The following is a 13206-nucleotide window of genomic DNA, read 5'->3' as shown; positions in this document are numbered from 1 at the left end:
TTTTGAATTCCACTCGCTCACTCATTCATACTCGCTAACTATATGAAGTTCATCCCCACCATTCTATTAACTCCAGGTCCAGACAAATACAGTTGAGTGAAAGGAACAAGAGCACAAGAAAATTAAGCAGCAGAAGCAAGTGGTAGAAAATTCCAGAAATGCACAAAAAAAAACAAATGAACAGAGGGCACACGTGGCCTTCCGAAAATGCCACGTCACGGGGGTTAGAAAATTGGGTGATGAGAGAGAGAACCGAGTGGCTTTTGGCTTCAGATATGGTGGATCCAAATATGTAACTCAAAGTTTAATACAAAATATAAAGATATAACTCGAAGTTTAATACAAAGTACAAAGAGAGACTGCCCGTTCATTTCTCATAAATACAGGGAAAGCTGAGCTCTCATCCCACTCGGCACTCGAGAGAGAGGAGAGAGAGGGATTAAAAACAGAGTAAAACTTGACAAGTGAACTAAACCAATGGGGGAGGTCCTACAACCTTAATAATCTTTTTTCTGATTTGATATTCTTCTTTTTGTATATGATTTGTTTCTCTCAAAGTTTGCATCTTTTGTTTATTGGGTTTGTTCTTGTATTTGGGTTTGTGTTGGTTTAGGTGGAGAAGAACATGGAGGAGAAGAAGCCAGAGGAGGTGAAGAAAGAGGGAGAGAAAAAGCCTGAAGCTGCAGAGGAAAAGAAGGAGGAGAAGAAAGCCGAGGAGGGAAAAGATGGGAAAATAGAGGCCAAGGAGGGTGACGACGCCGCCGCTGCTCCACCGCCTCCGCCGCCACCTCAAGAAATTGTGCTCAAAGTTTATATGCATTGTGAAGGGTGTGCTCGCAAGGTGAAGCGGTGCCTCAAAGGATTTCAAGGTTTGGATTTTCATATTTGGTTTGTTTTTGTATTAATCTTATTGGGTTGATGTTTACTTAATTTTGATATTAACTTTCAGGGGTGGAAGATGTGAGCACAGATTGCAAAACTCACAAGGTGGTTGTGAAGGGAGAGAAGGCTGATCCAATTAAGGTTCTTGAAAGAGTTCAGAGGAAGAGCCACCGGCAGGTGGAGCTGCTGTCTCCAATCCCAAAACCGCCGACGGAGGAGGAGAAGAAGGCGGAGGAGAAAGAGAAGCCCAAGCCAGAAGAAAAGAAAGAGGAGGTGCTCATCTCACTCAAAGATTAATTATTTTTCATAATATTTTTTTTCCATTGCCATTTTAATTGAAATTTTTTTTTTTTAATTTATTGGCGTTTTTCTTTTTTTTTTTTTGCAGCCTCAAGTCATCACGGTGGTGCTGAAAGTTCACATGCATTGCGATGCCTGTGCACAAGAAATCAAGAAACGCATTCTGAGAATGAAAGGTGTGTTCGAATTTTTATTTTATTTTTCTTTTTTCAGAGAAAAAACAAAACCCGAAAAAGAAAAAGAAAAATGTAATTATTTCTTTGATCCCTTTTCAGATTTGGGTTCATGCATATTGCACCTTTCCACAATTAAAAAAATGGAAATCTTGGACTATGAATGCGTTGGCAATTAACGGTCCTCATCTTTTATTAGCTGTGCAATGCAATCTGCAACCTCTATAAATAAAAAATAAAAAAAAAGAGAGAAAAATATTGAAAAGAAAATCACTTTTCTATTTTTGTGAATCTCTTAAAAAAATAATTATTCTCTCACCAATGACCAATCTTTCATTGTCAATACATTCTTCCTCTTCAATTAACAAAAATCAGGTCCAATTAAAGTCAATTCAATTCCTTTCCAAGACCAAATCCCACCAATCCCAACTTTTATTTATTTTCTGAATTTTCGTTGGCTTCAAAAAAATACTTTTTTTTTAGTCGAGCGATATTCTGATTGATCATATTTGTGTGCTTTTCTATTGTGTCATTTTTTCAGGAGTGGAATCTGCCGAAGCAGATCTTAAGAGCTCAGAGGTGACAGTGAAGGGTGTGTTTGATCCGGCTAAGCTAATTGATTATGTACGCAAAAGAACCGGGAAGCAAGCGGCGATCGTGAAGCAAGAACCGGAGAAGAAAGAGAAAGAAGAAGCCAAAGAAGCCAAAGATGAGAAGAAAGGTGGTGAGGAAGGTGATGATAAAGAGAAGAAAGGAAAAGATGGTGGTGGTGGTGATGAAGCAAAAGCAGAAGAGAACAAGGAAAATAAAGCCGACAACAATGAAGATGCAGCAGCCGCGGCCGCTGATGGTGCACCGGAAGGAGCTGCCACAGAAGAGACTAAGGTGGTGGAGCTGATGCAGAAGAATGAGTACTATTATCACCCATCAAGGTATGCCATGGAATTGTATGCCTACCCACCACCTCAGATCTTCAGTGATGAGAACCCTAATGCCTGCTCTATCATGTAAAAAGTAGCGATGTCAAGGGTAGAATGGGAATATGGGAAACGATGTTCAATTGTCAAGTACCCTGTCCTGTTCATGTGTTCCTGTGTTATCTTTGTTGCTCTGGAGTGAACTATATCATCTATCTACAGAGATAAGCTGTGGAATTTTGTTAGGCTGCTGCATTTTATTTTCCCTTTTAGTTGGTAACTTGTTACGTATATAAATATGAAAAAGAATAAAATAATAACAATTATATCATATTATAATGACATATGTTTATAAATCTTTGTGCTTTTTTATATCGATCCTTTTGATCCAAAAAATGAAAGAAATAGGTGTTTCTACAATTTTATAGCCCAGTCAATTATGTTCTACTTAATTGTTGTTTTATGACCGCATATCTTTCTGGCTAAAGAATGGAAAACCTTTCTCGTCATGCTAAATTTTGGAGTTGGCTAGCAACTGATTTTAACACCCTTTCTTTTAGAATTCTACACTCTGTGCATATAAATCGTAAAAGAGAAAATTAAAGTATGGTTCTTGAACTAGGAATTTTGATTTCTAAATTAAAATTTTGTGAGGTCGGTCTCTGAGTTCATTATTGTCCTTTTGGATAACTCATTATTGTCCTTCTGGATAACTTTTGTACTGTTCTAAAAATCTCCGCCTAGCGCCACCTAGGTCCCGCCTAGGCACTAGGCGGTTGGTAACTGGCCCGATTAATGCCTAGGCGTTTAAAAATTAAGAAATGACACCTAGACACGCTGAGGCACCCGCCTAGCCCACCCAGACCCGCCTAGGTTGCAACTCACTTAGGCAAAAAATAGATAACTTTCATTTTGCATTTTATTTTTTTTCAATAAATTGTAAGAGACTTGTTGAATACTTAAATGAGCACACATTATATGCTTGTTTCCCATGTTTTCATTATGTTTCAATACTTCATAATATATGTGTCATTCTATTTTGTAGTTTATGATGAAATTATATATATTTTAAGTATAAACATACACTTATTTACATGAAATATAATGGATTTAGTTAAATCCGCCTAGTCTACCTAGCCACCTGCCTAGACCCTGCCTAGCCGCCTAAGCGCTAGGCCTCAACTCACCGCCCGACTAGTGTCTAGTATTTTTTCGAATCTTGAACTTTTGTAGAGTAGCTTCCATCTTCTATTGGTCTGTCAACATTTTTTATTTTAGGAAATTGTTATTAGCACTCCAAAAATCTCATTTCACACTTCAAATTTTCTATATTTAAAAAAAAATTACACTTGTGAGGAATGTATGATAAGATTTTTAGAGTATCGATAACAATTTTCTTATTTTAAACAGAAGTTCTAACGTTGTCACTCAGAAAACCACTACTACTTTATATTGTGACGAGTTTATTGACTAATTAAGGATTTTGGAAAGAAAAAAAAAAAAAAAAAAAAACGGAAAGCTCACTTAAGACAGTCTAGGGACGTGTACTTCAAATTTCTCATTGTAAAAATTCGGAGAAAACGATTTTCTTGGAATTTCTTGGGGTACATGTATTCTCATTCACTTTTTTTTGGACAAATAATATTATTTACATTAAGGGGGGAGAGAGTGGGCTAAACCTCATAATAGACCCGCAATTACATGGTTTAAATTTGTTTTTGGCGAACCTAAGACCTTTCACTTACCAGTAAAGAAGAAACCACTTAACCGTAGTACTAAATAGCTTCTCATTCACTATTAAGCAAGTGGATTTTGGTGGTGGTTGTAGCCTTGTAGGAGGGTTGAAAGGTGATTGAAATGAATGAAGCAGAGTCTCCTAGGGTTTCCTATATTAGCACTTACAGTGGTTGTGAAATGTGCGATTCTGCATTGACCATGATTAATAAATAAAAAAAGAGAGAAAAAAATTAAGAGGGTCCATGTTAGTTGAGACAAACAGTCATTATTTGACACTGGTAATAACAAATTTTTTTAGAATTGTTATTGGCACTTTAAAAATCTCATTCTACACTCCAAACTTTGTATATTTAGAAATAAAAATACACTTATGAAGAAGTGTAGAATGAGATTTTTGGAGTGCCAATAACAATTTCCTTTTTTTAATGCATAGGGTTGATGTTTAAGGACATGGCTAGGGTTTGTAATGATTTGGTGGTCCAAATTTGAAGTGAATCCAACGATTTTCTATAGCTCTCGAAAAATGCTAGGTTTTGAATTTAGCATAAACTACCATCCAAAATGACAAAATTGACTTCAATCTAAGCCTAATCTTATATAAATTCCATTTGCTAATCACTTGTGCTTTTCTGCGCCTTATTTGTTATGGTGAATTTCGTACGTGGTTTTTACCTTTTAGTTTTACCTATAGCCTCCCTTGTTTCAATTTATTTGGGTAGTGCTATCCACACACCTATTTTTACTTCTCATATAATTTTCTTAATTTTTGGGTTCGGATCAAATGAATTGAAAGAAAATCAATTTTTTAATGTTTCCCCTTCTTCTGCATCTACCTTTCTGTTCCATTTTTCTAAGAATTTAATTTTTACCCCTTTTCTCCTTTCTTGATCTCATCTAGTTTTCCTCAAAATCTATATAATTATTTTGCATCTAAATCTTGAAATTGCCACTTTTAGAAGACCACACTTTCCTCAAAATTTCCAATTCTAATTCCTACTTAAATTTAATTCATAGTTGGGGCAGAAGAAACCGTGTTCCAATGAGCGGTTTCTGGGTACCTTTTCCTGCCATATATTTGGCTTTCCATATTATATAGTTAAGAGGCCAGGCCAACCCACTGCTTAAACTTAGTTTGAATATAGTCAGAGAAATGAGACAATTCTCCATGGTTTTAGCACTCAAGTCTATAATCTTTAGTTTTAAACAAATGCTGCTATTTGTACGATCTCAGCAAATCATCTAGTTTAACCATTTTTCTAATAGAGTTGAAATACCATCTATGTAAGTTAAGCTCTTTCACAATAGATCGGAAAAAGTGAGTGTACTACAATGTATTAAATTCATGAGTGTTATTCTTATAAACTAGTAGGCTTTAAACTCACACTAGTGTAGCAGTATTGTTATATTATCAAACTCAGGGTGCCTGATTCCTATATATAAGTATGTATCACTCTTACTCAAACTATTGTGGAAAGGTTAGTTAAGATGCAGTGCCAGTCTTGAGATTTTTGAGGCTCGGAACAACGTCAAAAGAAGTGCCCTAGTATAATTCCACACAAGAAAAATCATTTGTTTAATTATTCGTATATGTGCATATAGAATGTTAAAAGACACATTTCACATGTACACCCTTTATAATGTTACCATTATTGAAAAACATTTCAAATCCAATATTGTGCCGCCCCATCAAGGTTCAAGTCCCGCTGTCAGTAGTTTTGTATTGGTGGGTGAATCTGTAAAAACCAACAAAGAGGACACGGACCCTTTGTAAGTCCTCAAAGAAACTTATAGTATATCCTAACCTGAGATGGGATAGCCTCACGTCTCCCTAAACTTTTGTTAAACAAAAAAAAGGGTTTTCTTTGTAATGAGAAAAGAAGCTAAAGAAATTACCAGCACCCAAATTAATAATTACCGTTCTAAAATCTTACAAAGTTTGCCAATAAAAGTGAAATAAGGACATGGGTGGAGGCACATTGGACCAAATAATACAAATAGGGATTCAGTGATATGATGCATAACAATCATACTAGTACTATATATGGTGGTCGATATATAATATAAGGATATTAGCACATGCAATGCCTTTTGGTATTAGTGATAATGAAGGTTGAAAGTAGCATGTCGAGGGGTGTACCAACACTGCTAATACAGTTTAATCATGGTTAATATTAGATTATAGGACGGTCTGCAGCTTGCCCTTTACAAAAAGTTTATGTACATGACTGGTTTATATATTCTGCACATCAGATTCCACACCTCACATGCTAATTTCATCATTCCAGCTACAGGTTCTTTGTTTTTGTTTCTTTACGTAGGGTTTTCAAAGATACCAAGAGAGAAGCTGTTGGACCTAATTGAAGTTGAGCCCACAAAAGCATGTTCCTAATCATTAGATTATAAAATACGCGTAATCATTATTAGATTATAAAATACGTAAATATAACATTCTCAGATCATATATAATTATTGCAAATTCAAACATGAATTGATCGCTCAAATGAGATGTCAACATAATTACATAAGAACATACTCAGGGTAAAACTTGAATTCTACTTCTTAGAGTAAGGTATGTCCTTATCCCATGCTTCGTCATTTGCTCATGATAAGGAATCCATGTGTTTATTTCTTTGAAGCCCTAGTACAAACTTGTGTAATTTCACATTCCCTCAGAAATATAAGGTCCCTATTTCCCTTTCCCTAGAGTATATATCATAATCTCAAAATGGGAAGCACTTTGTGGTTGCTTTCTTTGTCTTTTCTTTCCCATTCCTTGCGGTGCCAAACAAGATATTATGTATTAGAGTTCATGGACAACTCATTTCCTGGATATTATTTTGCATGCACCCAACCTAATTAACCACACACTCGCTTTCACAAACTATCCAAGCCTTTCGGTACGCAAAAGAAATTTCAATGTAGGCACCAATTCTGGCGGTGGAAAGCTGGAAGCTAGTGGGTAAGATTAGGTAGATTATCCTTTGCCAACTGAAATCTCACTAATCACCCCTTAATTTCAACAGGTGATGATTAAACAAAAAACTTGGGATTCTGGACAACCATACCTGGTATGGCAACAATTATGTACAAAAGAAAAGTAATTATACATTCTTTTGTTCAAATAAATCTAGAAGTGAATTGGAGATGGATGAAAACTAATAGAGTATAAATTTATGAATTTTTTTATGTGATTAAAGTGTATGATTGACGTGCTTATAAAATAACTCAAAGTTCTTTTAGATTATTATAAAGTTACAAATACTTCTGATTATGTTTGATAAAATAAACTAAAAGCATTTTTGTGTTCCGAAAGGCATTTGCTTTTTAAATAAAGTTGTGGTTTTACCATAAAACTAATTTGCTATATGAGGATAATCAAATTACTTATAAGCACATGTAATGTTTCTTATTTCTCTGATGTGAGATTTACTCTCAACATGCTTCCTCTCGTGTGGCGAATTTTCAAGCCTAACACACGAACAACTAGGGGTGGTTCGGTATGGGATACCATACTGAAACTAGTATCCCGAATCCCAAACCGAAATTTTCGGGACAGTAATTTGAAGACAATCCCAAACCAAATTTTTGGGAATCCCAAATTTCGGAATCCCGAAATATTTTCGGGATTTTGGGACAAATCGGGAATCCCAAATTGAAATATGAAATTATGAATTGTTCTTCAAATGTATAATTCAAGAACACATTTATGAACTAGGAATTTCATTTCATTCACACTACCATTTAATTGAACACTGGCATGCTTGACTCTTTTTATCATAGTAAAAATTCAAATTAATTAAACTCTTTTTGCAATCTGTTGAGAGACAAAAAAATCAAGCATTCTGAAATCATCAGCCATGGCAGCAGCAATAATAAAATCCACATGAATATCAAACAGAACATGAAAAATATGCAAGGTGTAGGGCATTCTAGGTTGCTGAGCATGAATTAGAAACTACTAGCATCAATTATAAAAGAATAATATATATATATGTATAAATATATATAATAATTAATATTATATATTTTCGGTTTGGTATGGGATTCCCGAAATATCGAGAAGCCAATCCCGAATCCCATACCGAAATTTTGGGATTGGTTCGGGATAGCATCCCAAAAATTTCGGGAATTTCGGTTTGGGAAATTTTTGGTTTGGGATCGGGATTTTTTCGGTTCGGTTCGGGATTTTCGGGAATTTTTTCCACCCATACGAACAACACAAATTGGGTGACGTGGAACACGTATGACTGTAGGGCTCTACTCATGGGACAACTAGGCTCTGATACTATAAAGATAGTTGAGGTTTCACCATAAAACTCATTAGTTTTATGAAGAGTAACTCAATTACTTATAAGCACATGCAAAATCTCTTAGTTTCTTAATATTGGCTTCATGCTCTCAACATCAATTCCTAAGAATCAAAGTGTATTTTTTCACGAAGCACTTACATTTTTATTTACTAGAATTTAGGTCTCATATTTCCAAATGGGTGTATTTTGGTTTTAATCTAAGGAACTTTAACGAAAAGTTCCCAGTACTGTTCACTTTAATGAAAAACCACATTTTTACATTAAAAAGTTGGTAATATTCACTTTACTCTTTATTTTATTCTTATTGTTAAAATTTAAAGTTTTCAAATCTTTTTTATTAATTTTTCTTTTAATTTAAAACCCATGACATTCCGGACTTCTATCTCAAGTATGCAATACTAACAACCAAGGACATTAGTGGGGCACTCATAAGCCTTTGCCATAACTTTTTTACACTTTATTCACTGGGTGCAGTCACTGCTAAATTTTATTTTCTTTACCAGACCTCTGAACGAAGAGAAAGGAAAGAAATAAAGATTAGATTTGATCAATTTTGTGTCAGAAAGTTTGTGGGTACTGACTTATCTGCATTGATGTGGTGAGCTCGAATATTTATTGGACTTATTTACTGAGTGATGATGAATGATGCAGATTGATTCACATTTTGTAATTTTCACTGAACGCCGCAATTTCTTCCTCTTATCTTATTGAGAGAGATGGGAGGAAAGTGGTCAACATGGTACAACGTTCGGGGAGAGAGAGAGAGCATCAAGCTTGGGCTTGGGACTTGCGTGTTGGAGTCTACGTAATAACTTTATACATTGGTATTGCTACGTATCATGTATTACTATACGTGGCGCCATGTGTATATATAATCATCATGGGTGCACCCCAAGTTACCGCCTCGGTTCTCTGCGTGAGAAGAAACTGTAGAACAAATGATAGAATGGACAACGAAACAATACAAACCGGCAACAAAATTGAGCATTGCATATTTATACTTCAAACTCAAATTTAGCCCTTAAGATACAATTATCTTCCCAGTTTGAGGATAGTGGAGTCACTAATCAAGCTCACTTTTGTAATGTGACATATGTACTATTTAAGTCAAATTTGACTGTTAAACTATGTATTTTTAAGTTTTGAGGAGATTTAGAAGTTTTTTATTTTCACGTTTCTTCAATTAGAATTTCTTGTAAGCCTATATAATGTTATGGTAGGTGTTAATCTTGTTATTTGTGCATTCAAGATTGTTATCTTTTGTATTATTTTATTATAATTTAGAGAGTTGTCTCTTACTTTTTGATAGTTTTGAGTTTTTCATTTTTAAAATTAATGTCTGATAATCATTTAGTATTATGATTTAGTGGTATTCCTTTTCAATTATAAGTGAGAGGTCTTAGGTTCGATTATCGCCAAAGACGAATTTGAATTACATGATTGCTAGTCCATTGTGAGGCTTAGTCTACCCCATGCTTTTTAGTGTAGATAATCTTTTAGTGTAAATAATATCATTTATTAAAAAAAAAAAAATTAACATAGTCTGTGAATCACCACTCTCGATAAAATTAAAGTCTTTTTTTTTTTTTTTAAGCACGTCCTTAAACTTATAAAAAATTGTTAATTTATTCTTAATATTAGAAATGAAGTTATTTTATCTATTTTTTCATACAATTTAATTCATGTGACTTGCATGTGATATACTTTTGAGAATTGTTGGTAATTTTTATAAGGATTTATTTTTTCAAGAAAAATAATGTATTTTAATTGTCCTTTAGATTTGTAATATGTCCAACAGTCTTATGGGCGAGAAAATAATGTATTATCTTCTGAAGAGTCTTACGTGCAAAACACGTAACTTAAAATGTTAAAAAACTAGAGAGAATATCTTTGAATCTAATAATACAGATAAGATTGATAGATTTTACAAGTTGAAGACTTATGTTTTTCAAGAAAAAGTAAATTAGAGACTTAATTTTCATTCATATAATAACTAAGGGACCAAATCGAGAGTTGACATGTTAATCCACTTTTCTTTGTATTTATCTTACTATAACAAGCGATGCATACGAAGAAGGGCATATCCAATCCTTTACATTCAAGTTACATAAACCTCCTCTATCTCGTTTCACATGAGGACTTTGTATATCTTCACTACAAAGTTTATAACGATGCCTTTCAACTCAAGCAATCAATCAAGACGACGACATCTGCTAAGAATCATGCATTGCAACATCGGATAACAGTAACTTCACTTTCTATAAAGATTCGTGTATTTCAAGAAAGCGGATGAACATGAATTGGCTGCTAGCTAATTAACAACAAGCAGGTTTCATACTACTTGAATTTGGAACTAAATGCATGCACCTCAATTATTTGATTTGTTTTATATTTATAATTAACAGTTTGTTAAGACTTTATGGGTTGTAAATTTGTAATATTGGTTCCCAAACGTATAAATAACGTGTAGGTACAGTCATTTTCAACTTTAGAATAGTAAGTCAAAAATTTCAACGTAAATATTATATGGACAATAATGTTTTAATCATCCGTGATGAAAATTATTTAAGAATATTGTTGATTAGACATCCATAATATTTTACGTATGTCAAGTAATTATTTAATATAAAAAATGTATCGTGAAATTAAATAATTGATTATCTTTGTATGCGATCCAATATTCTAGTGAACAGGGTGTTAGGTATTTATCTATATATTTCAAGGTTGGAAATTACCCATTTTCCTAAATTATTGTAATAGTTTTAAAATCTTCCCTTGTAATAAAATTTAATAAAATAATAAATTTAATAGGATTGTTTTTCAACTTGTTGTCCCCAAGTTGAAATTATCATTTTTCTGTTTGTGTAGTTTAGACTAATAATGTTATATAAAACATGAATCCATCTTAAAATTTAAACTGTAATTGACTTGTAGTTCAGTTTCTTAAAAGTATTGCATTTGCACACGAAGTCTTGTGTTCAAATTTTCTTCTTTGTACTTTAAATATATTTAGAGGAAATTAACTTATCGTTTTAAAAAAAAAATTAAAATTTAAGTGATAATATTCTTTTATTAAATTAGAACCAAAATCAAATTAAAATTAAAATAATTGCTCCATTAAAAAAAATTCACACGTAATGCACATAAAGTAATTGGAGCTAGGGGGGGGGCCACCGCTCTCGTTCATACGAAGCAGCCCATAACCTGAAACTCTGGTTCTGCAGCTGCAGCCCTCACTGTGACGTCGTTGGAATATTCCGTTATTAGGTTATTACATCCCCAGTTCGAACCCAGGCGTACGCTAAGCGCGTGGTGTAGCGCTTTGTCTTATTCGCATGGATGGATTGGGAACTTGGAGCATGATGGGTTGGTAAGGGGTCCACTTGGTGGGCCCAACAGTTTACTGGCCAGCCCACGTGACACCGAAAAGTTTGTACAGTTCTGTTTTTTTTTTTTTTTTTCCTATTTATTTTTCATGGTCCTCTTTGTCGTCTTATTTCACTCGTAGACTGTTTATCTATATATATAAAGTGAGCACCTTAAAATGGTGAAACATTCAAAATACTATAAATTATCGTTTAAGAATTTCATAAATTACAATTAAACCAAAAGAAGCTAAAGTACTTAACCATATTTTTATTTTGAATGAATTTAATATTTAAATTTATAGAAAGAAAAAAAAACCAAACCTCCCACATTAGTGGGTGGTTTCACGTCTTTCATTTTTTTATTTATAAATATGTAAATTAATTATTTAAATAAAAACTATATAAAAAGGCCAATTGCCACACGCGTATACATGTGGCAAGAAGTCAGTAACCAGATTACTTTTAAGTCCTGATATGCAATGATAATTTTGATCTAATTAAATAGACAATTTTAAACCTAACATCAAATACGTATTTTATAAATTACTCCTAGACTCTAGGAGTTCAAACTAAAATAAAATTAAACAAAAAAATAATATATTTAATATCTTAAATGACTTAAAATGCTAATAAAAACATAACAAGTTTTGAAAATTTGGTCAAAATTACTTATTCTGAACAGCAAAGCAATGTGAATGTGGTGGACTTGTGCTGCTATTATCTTTGAAACACCGAGTTATTGGCCCTAATGGGACAACAGAGCCCAAATTGTAGAGCATTTTTTTGTTGCCGATTTCCGACATGCAATCTCATCTTCAATCTATTCCAAAGTAGTTTGGGATTGTAGTGCTTTTAAATAGCAACTTATTTAAAAAATTTAGAACATCAAATGTGTTTGTAAAATAAAAACAAAAACAAAAGAACAAAACTTTTTTAAAAGAATGTTGTCAATGACAGTAGAATAGTATAGTAAACCAGAAGCAGGATCTACCATTCTTCTAAAAAAAATGTTTTTTTTGTTTTTTAAAGCATAGTGATGAGTATCTATTTAATGAAATTTTCTAATGGCAAATAATATACACCCATATATTTTTAAAATTACAATCTTTATCCCTACATTATTTTCTTGGACAATTATATATCACATTAAATACCCTCTCTTTTTTAGTCCTTTAACATATTCACACCAATTTATATAAAAGTTTACCAAATACTTAGACATTTTTTTTGTTACAAGGACTTTTACCAAAAAAAAAAATAATAAATAAATAAAGGGTTCACCATATACTAAACAACTTTATTTTACACCTGTTTATTCCCATAGCAAAACATAAGCAATTTAAAAAAAAAAAAAACACAGCAATATCAAACTAGCCCTCTGTCTCCTTATTTGCATCAATTTTATTTCAAACTTGACGAGTGAAGTTTTACAAGAAGTGATAGATTCTATTAAAACACGAGAGCACAATTAGAAAGATTATCGTATAAGTACATTCTTAAATGACCAATATATTGATCT

The 13206-nt window shown here is 33.2% G+C and overlaps 1 protein-coding gene across 1 annotated transcript; it reads left to right on the top strand.

Moving 5' to 3' along the window:
* The first annotated feature begins 329 nt into the window (after window positions 1-329).
* LOC103964032 (heavy metal-associated isoprenylated plant protein 7) lies at window positions 330-2614 on the top strand. Its single transcript, XM_048589941.1, has 5 exons — window positions 330-486; window positions 614-869; window positions 950-1155; window positions 1271-1358; window positions 1897-2614. Exons 1-5 carry the CDS (start codon window positions 478-480, stop codon window positions 2364-2366), a joined length of 1029 nt encoding a protein of 342 aa, XP_048445898.1. The 5' UTR covers window positions 330-477; the 3' UTR covers window positions 2367-2614.
* The last annotated feature ends 10592 nt before the right edge of the window (window positions 2615-13206 follow it).

Source organism: the organism of the source record quoted next, unplaced genomic scaffold (genome assembly GCF_019419815.1).
Source record: "Pyrus x bretschneideri cultivar Hongxiangsu unplaced genomic scaffold, Pyrus_bretschneideri_v1 Contig3, whole genome shotgun sequence".
NCBI classification, from domain to species: Eukaryota; Viridiplantae; Streptophyta; class Magnoliopsida; order Rosales; family Rosaceae; genus Pyrus; species Pyrus x bretschneideri.
The sequence above is the reverse complement of the archived record's forward strand: the minus strand, read 5'-3'. Positions and strand labels throughout refer to the sequence as shown.